Consider the following 18,592-nt stretch of genomic DNA (forward strand, 5'->3'; position numbering starts at 1 on the left):
GTACTTATTTTTGGCGGTATTTTTCAACCTACAGTGAATTGAAATCGATCACATTAAAAGGTTCCGAGCCTATACAGCAGTAGTTTTGATTTCGGTAGTAGCAGCCAGTTAGCAAAAGATGAGAACACATTCAAGTTCTCGCGCTGTGTATGACCTGCCAAAACAGTCAAATTTTTTGCTCTCATTGGCTTTATTCACTAGCTATCTTACTTGCCCGCCACTTCCGAATTATTAATAACCTCCCCCGTAAAGGAATAACCTTTTTTTATTCTCTTTAATTCGAGACCCTTTTCATATAACTGTTTGGTATATATCAGAATTCCTGAAGCGTTATTTAATACATTGCAATACTAGTGGAGTTTAAAATGGTTTAAGCATTATCTCGCACTGCGTATTGAGTGAATTTAGTGAGTTAATTACAGGAAGTAAATTATTTATGAGAATTGTGTTTAGTTGCCACGTTCATGTGTCAAATGAGAATTTTCTGACTAAAATCATTTCTAAATCCCGTGCAAACCGAATAGCCCGCTTGTAGTTTAGTTATCTTAGCACAGGAATGTTACCAGTAGCTCAATCTATATCTCTCCATCTTGCCCAATATAAGAGGAAAGAATTAATTTAAATTCTGCACCCCTTAATCGTTTAAAATCCTGTTCTTTCCACGCTCAGCCGATGCAGTCTCTGAGTTGTGAGATTGAGATTGTGTTGAGTTCAGATAAACTTTGAGTTATGAGGATACTCTGATTTGCATACCTAACGTTGGGACATAGCAATGCGATGTGTATCATTCTTTTTAGTATTTTATACTTTCAGAAGATCTATTTCTTATGGTATTGTACAAGTGGCAGCGTAAACAGCTTTAGTTAATTATGAAAAATAATCCAATTAAATTTATTAACTAAATTTGTAATTTATTTTTAACTGATAGTTGAAAATATTCCCGTAAATTTCAAAACACTTTGGAGCAGCTCTTTGCTTTGTAAAAAAAAACTCTCAGGGTTCCTTTTAATTAATTGGTAACTATCCACAATTTGTCATTGCTATGACTTACTTGACAAGCGATCCTATATTCAGCTCACGATTTTCTCCAGTGAAAGCGAATATTATCCTACTCATGATTCGCCAATAGCTTGTTAACGTACACCTATCTTGAGTTCATGTGGGTTATCAAGGTGCTGGTAGTTAATGACTCCTCTCATCAATCACATTTTGCACGGCAATCTTGTGCCTACGCCCTTTTAGAGAGAGAAAGCTCGTCGAAAGACGTGGAAAGCAAATGAAATTACCCGAGGTGATAAATGTCGTAATAGAGCTATTTTGATGCACTCCAATTAATATGAATCTCAAAAGTCCTTCGAAACGATAACGCAGGAGTTTTGAGTGTTTAAATAAGCAAATTTAAATATTATCCTAAATGTAGTGTGTACCGAATGGGCCCGGTTAAAAATTAATGCTATCAATTTCTCGTAAATTGGACGTCATATTAATTAAAAATTCTTCAAATGCTAAGTTTTCAGTCGAAGTATTTTTTATCGTTCATTTAATGTTATAAAATAATTTTATTCTGTACATGCTATAACAAAAACTTTAAGTTTTTTAGATTTTCTTTTTCCTCTTATCTTGGCCTCATTTAATTATTTTAGTTTTTTGAAACATGATTAGATTCGAGAATTCTTAGAATTTCAAAGTTACTGAAAACTAAGTTAATTATACCGAGCCGATATTGTTATGCATTTGAGTTCCATTCCTGTGCCAAATGTGCAAATATATTAGTATCTATCTTTCACTATCTCTTGTTATGTTAATTTTTTCCCCTTAAAAATTAACTTTGTATGGAAATTACCAATTTGTATCAATATTTCATTTTTAATTTTCCCTCTCCAATCCAATACGAAACGTGCTTCATCATGAAATTAACTTTAATTGCGTGTAAAAACTTGATGGTATAATTTATATATTAATAAACTTTATCAATTCCTCACATTCCATGGCCTGGGGTGCATAATTAGCATGATGAATTCTCGACTCGAGGGAACTTATTTTTTCACGCAATATTTTATTGAAAGTATGCGATGTGGATTTTCGCCTGGACGCAGAGTATTCATGGAATAGGTGCATGCAAACTCAATCTTTTACGTTGCGGTTTAAAAATAAGTTCTCGAGGGGCCGTTTATGTTCAGTGAAAAAAAATAGGAGAAACGGTCTTTGTAGCCACCATCATTCCACGATAATAAAAATAATAATTCGTCTGAAGGACACGTGCCTCAAAAATTGACTCTTAGAATTTACGGTCGAGATGAAAAAAATACCTCGGGACAAAATGGCTGGATGGCAAAGTAAACAAAGCTAATTTCTAAACAAACTCGACGCCCCGTTTTTATTTTCCTCCCGCTGGGCGGCACTTATCCTGTGAGGAACTTCACTGTGACGATCGCTCTTTTCTCTACTAATTACTGCCATTAGGAAGTTAAGCAAATCTAATTAGCGTTCATAATATCCCCAGGCTCCGCCCAGGCAGTAAAACTACCACGCTTCTCCGCGTCGCTTTTCTTTCCTCCCTCCACATCATTCACCGGCTTTGACCCATTAAACGGCACAACCCATGCACGAGAGCTATGTACACACGCAGCCAAAATTTGCCCCGTAAAAGGGGTCAATTCTTTTTTCACAACTTTAGAGCGGAAATTTTCCAGGGTACAGCCAGTGTTACTACCATAGAGTATGCATATATCCACGTATTTTATTCTTGTTGGGTGGGCTGTTCACCTACTCACCACCACCCAGCTAACTTTTCGGGTAACAACTTGTCATATAATTTCAAGGGTCGTAGAACATAGAATATTTTATAAATATTTTATCTTTGTGCCCGGAGTTAATGAGTTGAAACATAAAACGACGGCTGATTTTAATTTTCCCACTCAGTACTTTTTTATTATTTTCCGATGTTAATAATTCATGATTACAATTATTGGCGATGCAGTGAATTATATGCCTATTTAGAGTGACGATCCGCGAATTATAGGCGCATGTCTCGGACTCGCCACGCCACGCTGAATTTTCTTGGCTTTTCTTCGCTCTTCAGTTCCCAGCTGTTCCAGCTGTCTACTGAGGGTTTCATCTTGATTAGGGTTGTTTCAGACGTTCAATTCTCTTCTTCAATGGCGTATCTGCGGCTTGCTAATTGGGGGAAGGGATGTGGGAGGGGAGTAGGGCAGTTTTTGGGACTTTATGTTTTTCTGTCCCGGAGGGGGTGTAATCCCAGAGGGATTGCAGTAGCTCGTTGTTGGTTTCGTGAAAGAATTTCTGGAATCTTGGTAGGTGTGACTTGAGGATGGTAAGGAGAGGGGAAATCTTTAAGTCTTTCCTGATATTCTTGTTGGAGACGAACCAGGGCGCTCCAACAATTCTTCTAATGATGGTGTTTTCTGTTGATTGAAGACGCTTGAGGTGGGTCGCTGCAGCATGCAGCCAGGCGGGGGAAGCGTAGGATAGGAGTGGTTTGATGCACGAGTTGTAGAGGAGGAGTTTTGTCTTGAGGCTTAGCGGTGATGTGGATTTTAGGAGTGGTCGGAGAGCTGCGTGGATTCCTTTGGCTTTGGTGATGGAGGTGCGGATGTGGTCATTCCAAGATAATCTTCGGTCCATGTGGACGCCGAGATATTTAGTTGACTGTTCTTTAGGGATGAGTTTGTTGCCGTAGTAGAGGCGATGGCCTTCTCCTGCTTTCGGGCGACGGGAAAAAACAACGTGGGAGCATTTGGTGGCGTTTACGGTGAGCTTCCAGTCAGAGGCCCAGTCTTCGTACAGGTCGAGATGTTCTTGCGCTATGTCGGCTGTCCTTTCCGGGTCGGAGCCCTGGGCGAGGATGGTGGTGTCATCGGCGTAGAGGTAAAGTTGGGTATTGGGTAAGGATGGGGAGTCGTTCACAAAAAGGTTGAAGAGCACTGGGGAGAGGATGGCGCCTTGCGGGACGCCAGAGGAGATCGGATAAAGGGAAGAGGTTTCAGGGTTTACGGTAACAAAGAAGGAGCGGTCGGAGATGAAGGATTGGATGGTTTTCAGGAGATAGGAAGGGATGTGCAGTAATGTAAGCTTGTGGAGGAGGCCCAGGGTCCAGACCCGGTCGAATGCTGCTTCAAGATCCAGGAACACCGCGTGGGAAATCAGGCGATGGTTAAATCCAGTGGTGATGGCTTCAGTTAGACGGACTATTTGGTGGACGGTTGAGATTTTGCGGCGGAAACCGGTTTGCTCAGGACGGATGATATTATCGGCGAGGAGAATCTGGCAGAGTCGATGGTGGACGAGCTTCTCGTAGAGTTTGGAGATGGTGTTGAGGAGGCTGATGGGCCGGTATGAGGAGGGAAGAGTGGGAGGTTTCCCGGGTTTGGGGATCATGATAATCTTTGCCATTTTCCAGGATGTGGGGAAGTAAGAAATGGACAGGAGGAAGTTGAAGAGGCGGGGCGCATGTCTCGGACTAGCCTTGCGAGTCAGCAATTAATTGTTGGAAAGAAGGCTTCCGCGGAGTGGTGTCGATGATTGGCTGTTTTCAGGTTCTCTCCCGCGTTTGTTCATCTCAGGTGAGATGTGATGTTTGTCGCCTGAGATAAAGAGACGCGGGAGAAAACCTGAAAAATCAATTGTCGACGCAATTAATTTATCTTTTAGACTGTTGCCCCTCTAGAGAAAGAAGCGATCTGGATAACTCGCTACCTTGGTTTGACAAGGTTCTAACTGACCATCAGATGGTTTTGAGAAAAACTTTGTCAAAGTTTTAAACTGCTCTATTTCTATTATTAATAGGAATTTATTTTTGATTTTTGGCATTACACTAGTGATCCACTAGATACACTAGTAATTATTGCTTTAAGAAAATATGTTATTTATTTTATTTTTTACACGTTTATATGAGTAATAAAATAAGTAAAATGCAGTTAGAACCTTGTCACACCAAATATTAGTTTTTTCTCCTTGCAGTTGGAACTTTGTCACTGTTCTAAATCTGTTATTATTTTACATAAAGGAATAAAAACCGGTGCAACACATAGAGAAACATAAACTCAGTTATCTTGAGTGAAAACACCAAATTTTGCAAAAATGTCAGTTAGAACCTTGTCAAACCAAGGTAGCGAACTGTCTCTCCAAAAATTTTGCGTCTCGGCTATTTGGGTTTCTAAAGTCATTTCCATTGAATTCCTACTTTGAAATTTCAATTGGTTTAAGATGTTCCCTCAAAACATATTTCATCCGATTTTTATATCCTTTTTAATTAATTGAATTTTCATAGAATTGTTGAATATGTTACGGAGAAGAATAAACCTGAATAATTAGCTTACTTCTTAACTCCTGCGAAACGTTCGGTACTGCAAATATGATAAACAGTATCCTTTTTCTGTGAATAGTGGGAAACAAAATGAAACATTTCGTCAGGCACAAAGGAATTCGTCAGATAGAAACTGAAGTAATGAAGCTAGCCATACCGTGTCCATATAGGATAAAGTGGGATGATGTAGATCCAGAGCGATGTCCTCGTGATAATAAAGGAAAATGGCCGTCGGAAGGCCTGGCGGAGGGAAGAGGTTCCATTCTCGGCGCAATTTTAACTCCGTATCTCCGATGTCGACGAAAGGAAACCAACACTGCTCCGTCCTTTTTTCGCGGTTCAAAATGAGGCTGGGAGAGAGGCGTGGATGGTTTTTACGCTAACCTCTGCTGGGCAATTGGAATGCCATGGCGGCTATTCGAGAGCGTTTAATGGCGTTGGTGGCGATGGAGAGAAAGAGAGAGAGATCCAGAAAGGATATCGGGCTCTTAGCGGGCGCAGGGCACGGATGCTGACTGCTCGTAGCTACGAAGAACGCCGTAACAACGGCCAGTAATATCAACTCGGAGATATTTAATATTGGCTCGATATCAAATTTGCGACGAATGACTGACAGTAAGAATTTCGTAATTGTTCGTTCCTGTTTGAAACTTCCTGAATACCGTTAATTGAATTTTTTAAGTAATTATTTTCAAGAGGTGGTATTTAGTTTCTTCGAATTTCAATTTATTTCAATTTATGGTCAGTGATTTAACTTCAATGCTACCTTAAAAAGTGAAAACATATCCGCCTGACATGGTACCCAAAGCGCCCCTGGTATAATCAAATATTCTCCTTTTAAACGCCTGTAAATTTAAGTAACTGACTATTTTCTTTTTGAAAAATTCTAAATATTATTATTATGACTACATTTCCATTATTGATTGACCTATATACGAATGCTTAAACTACCACTAGATTGTGCGAAAATTGTCCAGGGAAAAAAGTTCACCTTGACCGAGACTTTTTTTTGACCGTGAATGATTTTCTTTCAGTGGAATTTTGGGCATAATGTACCGTGCTGGTGACTCCGTAAATGTGTCGCCGTGGCTAGGCCCGGTATACTCATATTAACACCAAGAAGGGTGAAATGCTCATTTGAAAGGTTAGATGGTATAATACCTACTAAGCAGATCTGTTTTTCCAAATTTACAAAATATATCATTAAGAAAATCATCGCTTTCCATCGCATATTAGGGCTTTGCCCCAGAAAGATTAGTCTCATCTTGTTCCTGAAAATATGTTTATTTCTCATGTTATTTTTATAAAGATTAATTCTTAATTTGGTTTTTTCGTGTTTTATTTCTTGTTTAAAAAAAGTCACATTAACGGAAAAGTGTCCCGAACTTATTTTGTTTGCCATTATCGTGATTAAATTCAAGGACCATGTTGCGTCAGATTTATAATAATTTCGGCAGAGTGAACGTAATAGAATTTCTCAGAAAGCGTTCATTCAGTGTAAAAGCTTCGTTTTGGGTCTGGTAGACAGTAAAAAACGTAATAATTTAAAAATATAAATGTTATAGATCATTATTTTATCTCTCATCAGCTTTAATTTCATCGGTACTTAATGGTGTATAAAAATTATGATATAGTACAATTTTAAAAGGCACTGCGAAAAAATTTGTCGATAGCTGCCCTTTTATGCTCAAAAAGCAAAGCCATCCATCCTATTTCAATTGCAAGTATTCCATGACTTCATGTGAATGTATGGTTTTTAGACAGTTTAATGGGTATGGTGAGCATGAATTGGAACGAAATTCAATGACACTCAAATTTTAAGCTTCCAAATTTTCTTTCTTCTTTAACTTCCAAAATGATTTTTTTGAAGAAATTGGAACACAGATATTTCATTTCTTTGGAATATAAAGGAATAAATAAGGGTATAATAGCGTTTCTGAATTATGAAGCTCCCGAAGGATACAAAACGGTAAATATGGATGGTTGTGGTTTGATAAGCTTCTCGGAACATTCATTTGAAACATTATTTTTTCATTTTCTTCATTTTCATTCTTTTAAAACTTCTAGCTTTTTATGATTTCTTCAAAAAATCGGAGAACACGTAATTCAGCCTTTTAAAAAATAACAGCTAAATGGCGTTTCTGAATTTTAAATTCCCTGTAGGAAACGCAGCGGTAAATATTGATGACTATGGTGTCATCAGTTTCCAGGTATATCTTTACGTTAATTACTTACATGCATAGAAAAACCTTCCTGCTCATAATTTCTGCGCCGACAGAGAAACGATCACTTTGTGAAACCATCCGATGAGACCGTTGACCTGGACTTTTAAACGGTTGCATTTTACCGGCAACGGTTGCCGGCAGTATTCCAGTGTGAACCGCGGTGGGAAATCATAAAACGGGTTACAATTTTGGATATCCTTTTGCCCTCGCGTCGTTGGATCCCGGCCGAACTGCTACTACTACGGCACTTCCTGTACGTGCTATTTGGTCTTCCGATGCTCGTCCGCGGATAATTTCATGCACTCCTCCATTGCCTTTATTGCTTTCCCGACCGTGCGGTAGACCACGAGAAGTGCATTTCATGCATGTACCGCCAAGCTCTTCTTCTCACCGCGATGCCAGCTCATAATATAATTTTTTTCATCGCTTCTTGCTCCATTCAAACATTCCTTCGTTGTTTCAACACCACATCGTCTTGAATTTCATTAGTGAAATTGTATCCCTCCCTCTCTCTCAAAATAAAAAAAAAATTGTTTTCACCTCGCCGAATCTGGGTTTTGTGAGAATCTTGAGATGTAATTGGAATTTATGGTCGGGTGGGATTGGTGTAGAAGGCGGAGAGAGGATCCGGTCCTTAAGTCAACAGAAACAGGCGAGTCTTGAGATGTTGGTTTAAGCCCAGTGCGGCGTAGGATGTAATGTAATCTCCGAGGTGCTCATTTCTTAATTTGTTAACTTTTTCGGGATTCTTAGCCCCTGTTTGTAGTCATGGAGTGGTTCTGCGTCTTTTTTCTTTCCTTACCACTGGGATTTGATCTTAGCTAGACAGGCAATATTTTTACTTGATCCAATGAAAGCTTTTTTTCGTCATCTGATATGATCTCTGACACACTTCCGTGTAATTAGAAACATGAAATATAATATTAGCATGCATACCTTCTCATATTAAAAAAAAAAACAAATTAATAGATATAATTATACAACGAAGACAGTATTTAAAAGGTAAAATTTTTATCCCGTAGAAAATGTGAATTGTGCGAATGTTTAAGACAGTCTCAGAGCCGATCAAATACTTTGCAGTGGACGAATGTCTAATGGTGGATTATTTGTTTTTTGTATTCCTGAGTAGGTGTGATTCTTTTACTGAAATTCCCTTTATAGCTTATATAGTCTTCATGTATTCAGTCCGTTTTGGACGTTTACATTTGTTTCCTCTCTGATATTTAGTAGAATGTCTAAGAGTGATAAAAGGATTCGACCAGGTGATGCTTTCAACAATATCATGTAAGCTAGTCAAGTTTTCTTTGCAAAGGTGTCGAAGTAAATATAAATTCATCATCTGATGCATGCTACTTCTTATTCTTGGTTTATTCCCTGAAACTTTAGGAAATAAAAGGGGCAATAATGATCGGGATACTAACCGAGAGGATGTTATATTGTCAAACCGTTATAATCTGCAGTTTCTTCACGAATGTCATTAGGCAGAAGATAAAGTGTGTACCTCACCCACCTTATGTTATTTTTACAATTTTCATACTCCTCTATCCGCACACACACTCTCTTACAAAGAAAAGATCGTCTTTTAGATCATTTTTACGTGTGCCACTTACGAGTGGATTGAGGTCAGAGGAAAAAGAATAGATTCTTGATGAATGGATTGTCTAAAGACTTCGGGGGAATAAGAGTGTCTGGACTTGTAGTCAATTGCTTTTTATTGAATCGCCCAATTACGTACCTCGGATCACCAATTCCTCCGTAGGCATGCCCTTTTTTTGCGAAACTTGTATTTGTAACCCGCGAAATGATGACTGTCATATCTCGTTCAATAATGCATTTAAGCGATAATAAATATGAACATGCCGTTCCAATTTCCGCTCTACTAACCCAACTCATTTTAAATCCGAAAATGTGTGTGTAAAGTTTGCTGAGAATGCATTGAGATAAGTGGATGATTCATGATGAATCTCAGAAGATGGGGAATGGAAAAAAGATCGCCTGGACCTGCAGTTAATTGCTTTTTACTTCATCAACCAATTCCTTTTCTGCGGATAATTAATTCCTCAACGTGCTTGCCCTTTTTTTTGCGAAAAAATTGGAAACGCGCGAAATGGTGAATGTGAATCACTCACGTGGGCGCGCTTGAGGCGAGTGGAAAGCAGGAATGAGGGCAGGCACAGATCAATCTTCGGCCCCTCTCGCGCTTCACCGAAGGGCATCGATCCGCTGAAATCTTTTATTCGGACGCGTTTTATTCCGTGCTCGCGTCCTCAACTCGTCGGTGGCGACATAATTGCTGGAGACATTTGAATGTCATTGTCACTCGACGCGAGGATGCATTAGGGCGAGGAATGCTTCGCTTATCCGCCGCTCAGAATGGCAGATGCGTCTTCGGAAGAAAAAAACTGGCGCGAGCTGCAAAACGACTCGTCCCATCAATCCCTAATCGGATTAGAATCCTTAGCCATTAAAAGGTTACTAATTTATCTTCGCTAGCTAGTTTTAAAGCACGTAGCGATGATTTTGGGCACTTTTTCATCGAGTTGATTTATGTGCACCAAATAATAAATACCTCTTCATTAACGGAAATTGTTTCCTTTTATCCGTTTTAGGTTCTATAAACTTTTCACTATCGGTAATTATTCCACTTAATCCTCCGGTGCTTTATATCCATTTGCTAAAATTCTGCAATTTGTTGATTTAAATTAGTCTGTGTTGAAGTGGAATTTTGAAGAATGTGCATTGTATTGTAATAAGTGCCCACACGCGTAATTTAACATGAACGTTATTAAATAAAAGCACTAAATGAAATCATGTGCAGATAATATATTATTTGATATGATAACTTCAACCTGTGAGAAAACTTTCTAATGCAGTAATAATTTTCTTTTATGTGGCTTTGCATGTTGCCAGTGTCAATGAAAGCAAAAATCATCACCTTCAATTAGGTAATAATGACTTTGAAGGATCATTTTAAACTGTGTGGTTCAACCGTAGGAATACTATTGGGTGTATCCTTAATTAATCCCTTTTAATTTCGCCCTGCCTTTTCTAAATGCCACTCTTTGTTGGATTTACGAAGCAAAATTATCTGTGACCCATTATTCACACCCAAAAAATGAACGTACGCCAATTATATTGCTAAATATGTCATTGATTCTTATTTTCACATCTATTCACAAGCAAACAGCAGCATCCTATGAATTCATAAACGCTGTAAAGTCATTTTCCAATAATTGCTTATTTAATTGGTATAAATGATCTGACAAATTCGTATTAATAGTTGGATTTTTTATTCAATTCAGTTTCAGTTCAATAGTGTAATTTATTTTACTCAATTGCTGAAATAGGCAAATTATTCTGAGAAATTTCAATATAGTCAAGCGAAAATACTCCGTACAGAAAATCGGTATTTGTTATGGAATTTATTAAATTTTTGTGCTCACTAATTCGGGCCGTGGTATTGAAAGTAATTGAGTATTTATGAGTTTTTTCTATGTTGTTTAGTAATTGGTATTCGGAGAAATTAATTTAAACGTGATGTGAATTTTAATTTCGTGGGTATATACTCAATGTTTTTCAATTGGTGAAAATTATCATTTGATGATTTTAAGAAATCTTAACTGTAAATGCAGCAACAAGTGCAATCTTCCGCTCTAATCATTTTTAATTAGACTCAGAATCAACGGAAAAGATTTTAGTGTTGTCGTAAATTGTGTCTTCAATTAGTATCAATCTGGATGTGGCTGTTAATATGTCATTACAGGCATATTATTATGAATACGGATGGGGTGTACTTGCATTAAGATTTTCTAATTCCTTTCCCTAGTAACATCACCGTTCCATTTCAAGTTTCACTTTCTTTTCATCTGTTATTTTGCGAGCAGGTGCTGAAGGACGTTCGTCAGCTGCGGAAGCTGCACTGCCGGGACTGCGGCCTCACGTCACTCGACCCTGACGTCTTGAGACTTCTCCATGACCTTGAAGACCTGGATCTCGGAGACAACAACTTTGAATTTCTCTCGGTGGAAAACTTCAAGTGAGTCAACAGTTTGATTATGACGGAATACAGCATTATTTCGTGAATTTTCAACATAAATATATTTGGACCAAACCACATTTGTTATCTACCTAAACAGTATAAAAAAGCACAGACATAAATAAGAGGGATACATTTTTGGAAATTAATTGCATCCATGTCAAAATTTTAACAAATAATACTAAGTCTAATAATCTAACTAATAATACTAATAATTATATCCACTAAAATAAATTTTATTAGAAGGCCAAGGTTTAGCCATCCAGGGCCATTATCAAGCCAAGCGCGTCTTGTTAATCATTAATCACCATTGCCTTGACAATGCCTCTAGATCATGAAAAGTTTGACGATTAGGATATAACATCAGTGTGGAAATTTACTGTTGGTTTTTAATTTTAACGTAGATACTTCAAAAATTATGTGAAAATTTGAAAGTGTAAATTTAATCGTGTGCAGATGATGGAACTTTTTATTGGTACAGTTTACCTACTATTACGTTTCCATCTTGTTTTTATCTTACTCGTATCTCTCATACGTAATTATAAAAAAATACCTATCCAGTACTATTTGAAATACCTAACAATTTACAGGAATGACAAGGGTACTTAGGTTTTCAATTTAAGTATCTTCAATTTTATTTGCCTTATTGCCGTTCACGTTGAACGGTATGGCTACGTGATCATTGGTATAATTATATTATTTTCTCTTTTCCTGGAGGATCCGAAATATTAACAATAAATGTGTGGCAACCAAAATTTTATTATATGCCCAACAGCATTTCATTAAGGAATTTTATGTTACTGCTGAAATGCGTAAGCACCGTGTTTGTAATTTTGATTCGAGGGTGTAATTTATATGTAACAGGATGAGGATCTTACAGCTATCGGTAGTAGTGGTATGTTTTCCCAATATTATTTAGCGGATACACTATAACCTACATTTCGTTGTCCTGGATTATTTAATCGAATGTGAATTAATTTTCAAAATGCACTTCACTTGATAGATTATGACCTCACTCACACATTTAGTCAGCATTTACAACATTCCTGTCCATTCCATCCGTTTCATTCCTCTAACTCATAAAGTTCATGATCTCTGTACTCTGCATTACACATGCTGATACAGCCTCAAATGGCGTAATGTAACTCACCACGAACGGTGGAATCTCACGAAGTAACCGTCTCCTTCCAACGGCCTTGAATGCGTTCGTGGAATATTTCGATCACGTTATCGCTATCAATAAACCAAATTTCCCTTGTGGAGCTTCACCTCTCCTTGCTGCGCCCTCTGAAGCCATCTCAAGTACCTGGCCAAATTTGAATAACGGCGATCGAGTTGTCTCCTTCATTCCTCGTTTCGCTCGTGAAAGAGATGGCTACGAAATCCTAGTATACTGGAGATGATCCTCTACTTTACTTTTCTTCGGGAGCAGATGGAGTCCTGAATTTGAATTGATCGGTTATTCGTTTCTCATAGCCCATAGTTTTCGTATTTCTCTGTCATAATAATTCGTATGAAACTTCGAATTTTTATGCAAATTCTCTCACCTAAAATATTTTTTAAAAGTTTGAATAAATAAAAATTACCTTAAAATTGTCAATATCAACATAGTAATAAAATATTCCAGCAATTTTGGTGATGAGTAATAGGGGCCAATAGACCATTTTGCTATTATTATCTATCGAAACTAAATTAATCTATCAAGGACTTTGGTGGATATATCATTAGTTTTGTGGATATTGACGTTACAGTAAAAATAATAAAATTCTAGTTCATCTCCGAGGGATTGGAATAATTCCCTAGTATAATTTGTATGCTTACGACGGTTTTTAATATTTTTAATCCTTACTTTTTATTTTTACTGTGCTATTCTTTTTTCTTTTACCAATACTTATTTACATATTTACTTTGTTAGCTAATATCAATAGTAGTATAATTATTCTAAGAGATTCCATGGCGCTAAATCTTATGTTAGTCACTTTCAGTTTGAAAGATATTTTATCCCATTTTAATAACTTTTAATTTATCGAATCTCCAACGAATTGCTGACTGTGTTAAGGAGAAGAATAAACCTAAAAATTAAAAAAATTATTAACTCCTGCGAAAATTTCAGGATTGAGCATATGCTAAACAATATATTTTTACTTTGAATCTGGTATATTACCTTACGGCTGTACTTAATTTCCCGGAAATACTTGTTTCAGGGAGGAAAATTCAAAACCTCATGATTTTATAAAATTTTCAATTGAGCATGAGCAAAAACTGTGGTTCAACCTCCAAAACATGTTAACGGAATAATTCGATAATTATTAGTTAGCATTATAACGAAATGCTTTGCAGATTTTATTTTTAGAAACAAATGTATCCAACCAACTTGGCCTAAAAATGCTGCCACTACCACTATTGCTGTAATTGAAAGTTCCTATAATAGTTCAAGAGTTTTTTCATTTAAATTCAAGTTGGATAATCGCCTTTTTTATAACCGTCAACTTTATGATTACCCGTTCTGTGACTTTTCTACCACGTTTGCGGACAATAACTTCATTTCAAGCCCTTGATGTTCTCGATACAACAAGGGCTCGAAATGAACTGCTTCAACGAGTGGTATTATTTCGTCATTTTACCCAAAGCATTTCATCTGATCAAGTCGCAGCGGCGTTTGGACCTCATCTCCCCATTCACGCGGCAATAATTTCCGGTGCGAGTGATCTCTTTCATCGCTCGACGTCTTGGAAATTTCGCGGTATAACTCATCCTCGCCGACGTAATCTACTGTTCCAAATAAAAGAATAGGTTGGAAGAGCATCCTATTTGTATGAAGACGTCTCTGGGAAGCGGTAAAAAAAATATAAGTGAAAAAAATAGCGCCAGGAGGTATATTGTGAACAATGGGAGCCCGCAGATTCAAGCGGTCTGGGAGGCGGTTAGATTCCGCCTTGGAATAAATAAACCCTTACACACTCGCACCCTCACGGATACTCCACCATTTTATATTCCTTCGCCTGACCCTTTCCATTCTCAACACCTTCCTTTCAACGAGTACCACACCTATTCGCTCTTATTTTTTTGCGGGAAATTCATCAAATTATTCAAATGGCTACGCCACGAGTGAGGATATGAGGCTACGGTAAACGAATGTGGAGACAGGATGAAAAATTTTGAGTTTCCGAGCGTTCAAAATATGTATGAATTCTTGCCCTTCACCTTAGCAAAGGTTGTAGAGAAAACTTGATCCTTCCTTGTCCCTTTACGTGGCTTATCTGCCTTGTTAAGGAAGTATTATGGCCAAATAAGTGAATACATTAAATTACAAATATGTAAACTACCAAGTATCTCGCTACATAATCAATATTTTGTATTCTCCAATACATTTGCGATAATATTGAAGGTCAATCCGTAGTAAATAAATGTTTGGTTGGTTTTGAATATCATGTTGCTATCTGATTGTAAGAAGCGAGCAATATATGACGATTTTATATGTACCCTGGTAAAATTTGGGTAATTATTTCAGCTTTAGCAGGAAAACTATATCAATATGTTCATATTGGCAAAAATATCGGTTTTTTCTGTCCATCAATGAGTTTTTCATGAGTGAATATAATTAGGATGTAAGGAAAATCATTGAGTCACTCATGAAGAACTTTTGTCATGGTGTGATATTTGTTGGCAGTTGCTGGTAAACTATTTCCATTTAAAATTTTATAGAATTCCAATTCTAACAGATGATAAGTAAGTATATATTGCGGCGATAACTTAGGCAAACTTCCTCAAAAACATTTAATGACTTAAATAAAATATTCGGTGAATGCAGGCATCAAGACTTCCTTTATAGGATAGTAAAGGCATTATTCAGATTAATTGAGTGCTTACGCTATTCGGCTCCCGCTAACTCTGCCTTCTCGTTTGTTAATTTAATATTGACTCATTTTTTGCTGCAAATTTTATTCCCCACCTTGAAAGTACTTAAATAAGATGAATATCAATGCTTTAATGTAAATCTCATTGCTGCTCAATACTAGTTTATATGCCTGAAGTTTATGTAAAAGAGGCATCAGGCAATTTACACGAAATGCAATCGACCTATTGAGTTCAGACGTACACCTTTTAATTTTATGAGGCGGAAATTACTCCTGTCCCGTCATCTATCCTTCTTGAGCCTTGTGATTAGTCTCATGTAAAAAAGGTTAATTAATATATTTTGAGATAGTTTCACTTTCAGTTTTGAGATCATATAAATGTTATCACTCCTGTGGAAATGGTATTTCTTCTACAGCACTTAGTGCCAAAATAAATTGATATAAATTACTAAATTAAATTGTATTATTACAATGTACAATTCGATACGTCCACTGCACGGCCACCGAATCAAATCCGCTCATCTAGTAGCCCAACAATACGAATCCGCTCGACTGGCAGTGGCCGGAGCATCAACGCTCACCTCCAATTCTTCAAGCTTCGGAGGTGAGCGGTTCACGCTCCGGCTACTGCCAGCTGAGCGGATCCATATTACTGGGCTCTTAGATGAGTGGATTTGATTCGGTGGGCGATTGTTGAGCGTTTATACAGTGGAGGTGTCGAATTATGAACGTACATCGTTATGACGTTCTTGGAGTGAAAAGGTAAATCGTCCTAAGAGCGTAAGGGTTAATGAGCCCTATTACGTAGTGCGAAGCCCTCGAGAACTTCATGAAAGTTGCACAGTTCTTTTAGGCGACGACAATTTCTCCTCTCCAGCATTTAATATCTTACCCTTTCGTCCTTAAGTTCTTATTGCGACCTCTCTCTGTCCCTCTCACACCTTCCGTTTTTCCCTTCATCCTCGCCACCCCGCGTAAGCCTGCGAAAGAACCGGCCACGCAGAAATCTCAACTCTCTTAGTGTTGCTCCGGGATCGATTGTAGGAAGAGGAGAGAGCAAGGGCGGTCGAGATGGAAGGAGGGAAAAGCGGTTGAGAGAAGACCTCGTTCTCAAAGATGAAGAGTGATTCACTCCCCTTGATAGGGCCTGGTTTACATAAGGGTTGGATTTCAGGTCTTCAGCCAACCACACCACCGTCGCAACCTCTAAGTTTTTCCTTCTTTGAAAAGCCTTGGAGCGAAGCTGGATGCCTATCATCCAACCTACCCTGCCTCATTCGCTCACATCCTGATATTTCCCACCCTCGGCCCGTATTTTACGGGAGAAAATAAAATTATAGCTTACTATATTTTTACTTAGTGCCGTCATTTTCTGTTTCTGGCATTAAACGATTATTTTCTTCTGTTCATTTTTTATTTTGTCTATTCGAAATAGTTGCGTTTTTTCTAATTTATCATGTTTATATATAATTTTGAATGGCATGCAATCATCATAATGCTACGCACATTGTAATGTTTTGGTTAATGAGATATTTCATGAACAATAATGCCTTTCCGGCCTAGAACTGTTCTTCCCTGGAAACATAGAGAACCTTTTCCACCTCTAATCTCAGAACTCTACCAGGATGATTAACGCTTGCGTTAAAACCGTAATTTATGCATGTATTATGTATATTTCACGGCTGTTATCCAGGTGAAAATGTGACTAAAATTTGTTCAGGGATGGTGTACGGACTCAATTTCTCAAGCTCCGCAGATGTTGAAAGGGGCATTGTTTTGCAGCAATAGTTAATGCAGATGATACTTTGTGGTAATTGAATAATCTGCTACCCCTATAGTTTGTCCGCAAATATTTTTGATAAATAACTACTATAAGGGTGGCCAATTTCATTAACTTATCCGTATTTTTTATTATGTCCACGGGGCAAAGTTTTCTTGGCAAAAATGGAGACCGTTATTATTTCTTTTAATACTCTTTTTTAAGATCTGAAAATTTTTAATTTGGAAAGAAATGCATCGTATGTTTACATGAGTATGTTTGTAATCAGATCACCCTCTTTATATTTCATCCGTCTTTCCCATCCTCTTACTAATATTTCCTCATCATTGCCCTCCCTTCCCTGAATTTAATCCTCCTCCCCTCGACTCCAAATGCGGATTTTGATTCCTGAGAGTTATTCTTAGGGGATCGCACTTCCCACGCGCTATTAATATCCGATTTCTTCCCGATAAGTAAAGTTTCAGCTCCCCTTCAGACCCGGAAATTCTCGCCTCTTTATTTTCCTTTTTCGGCAAAATTGCGTTATAGAAAAATCACATCCGACGGAGGAAGGAGAAAATTTTCATCTTACAGAGTCTGGTTGTAACGCAAACGTTAATCATTGTGGTAGAATTCAGAGGATATGGGGTGGAAAAGGTTCTTTTTGTTTTAAGTAGGAATAGTTCTAGGCCGGAAAGGCATTATTGTTCATGAAATATCTCATTAACCAAAACAAGATGGCATCTGGATCGCTTTTTAATGTGCATGGCAAACATTCTTGAGGAATATTGCGTATCCGATCAATTGAGCTGAAGGAATGGGTCCACGCGGCACTTTCTGTTTAAGGGAAAGGAGAATATGGAAGAGGTAATTACGACTATGACGTCGATGAATGAGGAAGTAGCTGAGTGTCGCATCGTGAATCAAAATGACGATCGGACTTGGTCACACGGATTTTTGAGAAATGAGAGGATAGATTTAAGGCAGTTGTGAAGAGTTGTATGTATTGTGAAGAATACTGGGACAATAAATGGCGATGATTAGGAAAAACATTTCCAGAAATATAGGTTTGGTAATCCAGGCCATTATCGTAAGTGCCTGCCATGTTCTCTATGCCAAGATCTTATTTTAAATTGCGGCATTAAGAATGTCATGTGAACATGCTTCATTTGTTTATCTTCTTATAGAGATTGAAATTTACGATCGCTTCATTTCCAAATTTCCTGCTAAATGATGGGGTGTGAAGCCAAGGGGTACATGTGACTTTTTTTTAAACAGAGTTAGGTACAACAGAAATTATGTAAAGAAAACGAGCGAAATCTACGGGGGATTTATAAGTGCATTTGATTTTCCACTCGATGTCAGCATAGAACGGAGACTCACTCGTAT

General features: G+C 37.7%; 1 protein-coding gene across 1 annotated transcript in view; it reads left to right on the top strand.

Annotated features, from left to right (window-relative positions):
* Positions 1-18,592, top strand: part of LOC124155759 (insulin-like growth factor-binding protein complex acid labile subunit) — a 464,134-nt gene that overhangs the window by 436,102 nt on the left and 9,440 nt on the right. Inside the window, exon 5 of the mRNA XM_046529845.1 lies at positions 11,436-11,587. Coding sequence (XP_046385801.1) covers positions 11,436-11,587 — 152 coding nt within the window. The remainder of the gene's footprint in view (positions 1-11,435; positions 11,588-18,592) is intronic.

The sequence above is a fragment of the Ischnura elegans genome, chromosome 3, assembly GCF_921293095.1.
Source record: "Ischnura elegans chromosome 3, ioIscEleg1.1, whole genome shotgun sequence".
Classification (NCBI taxonomy): Eukaryota; Metazoa; Arthropoda; class Insecta; order Odonata; family Coenagrionidae; genus Ischnura; species Ischnura elegans.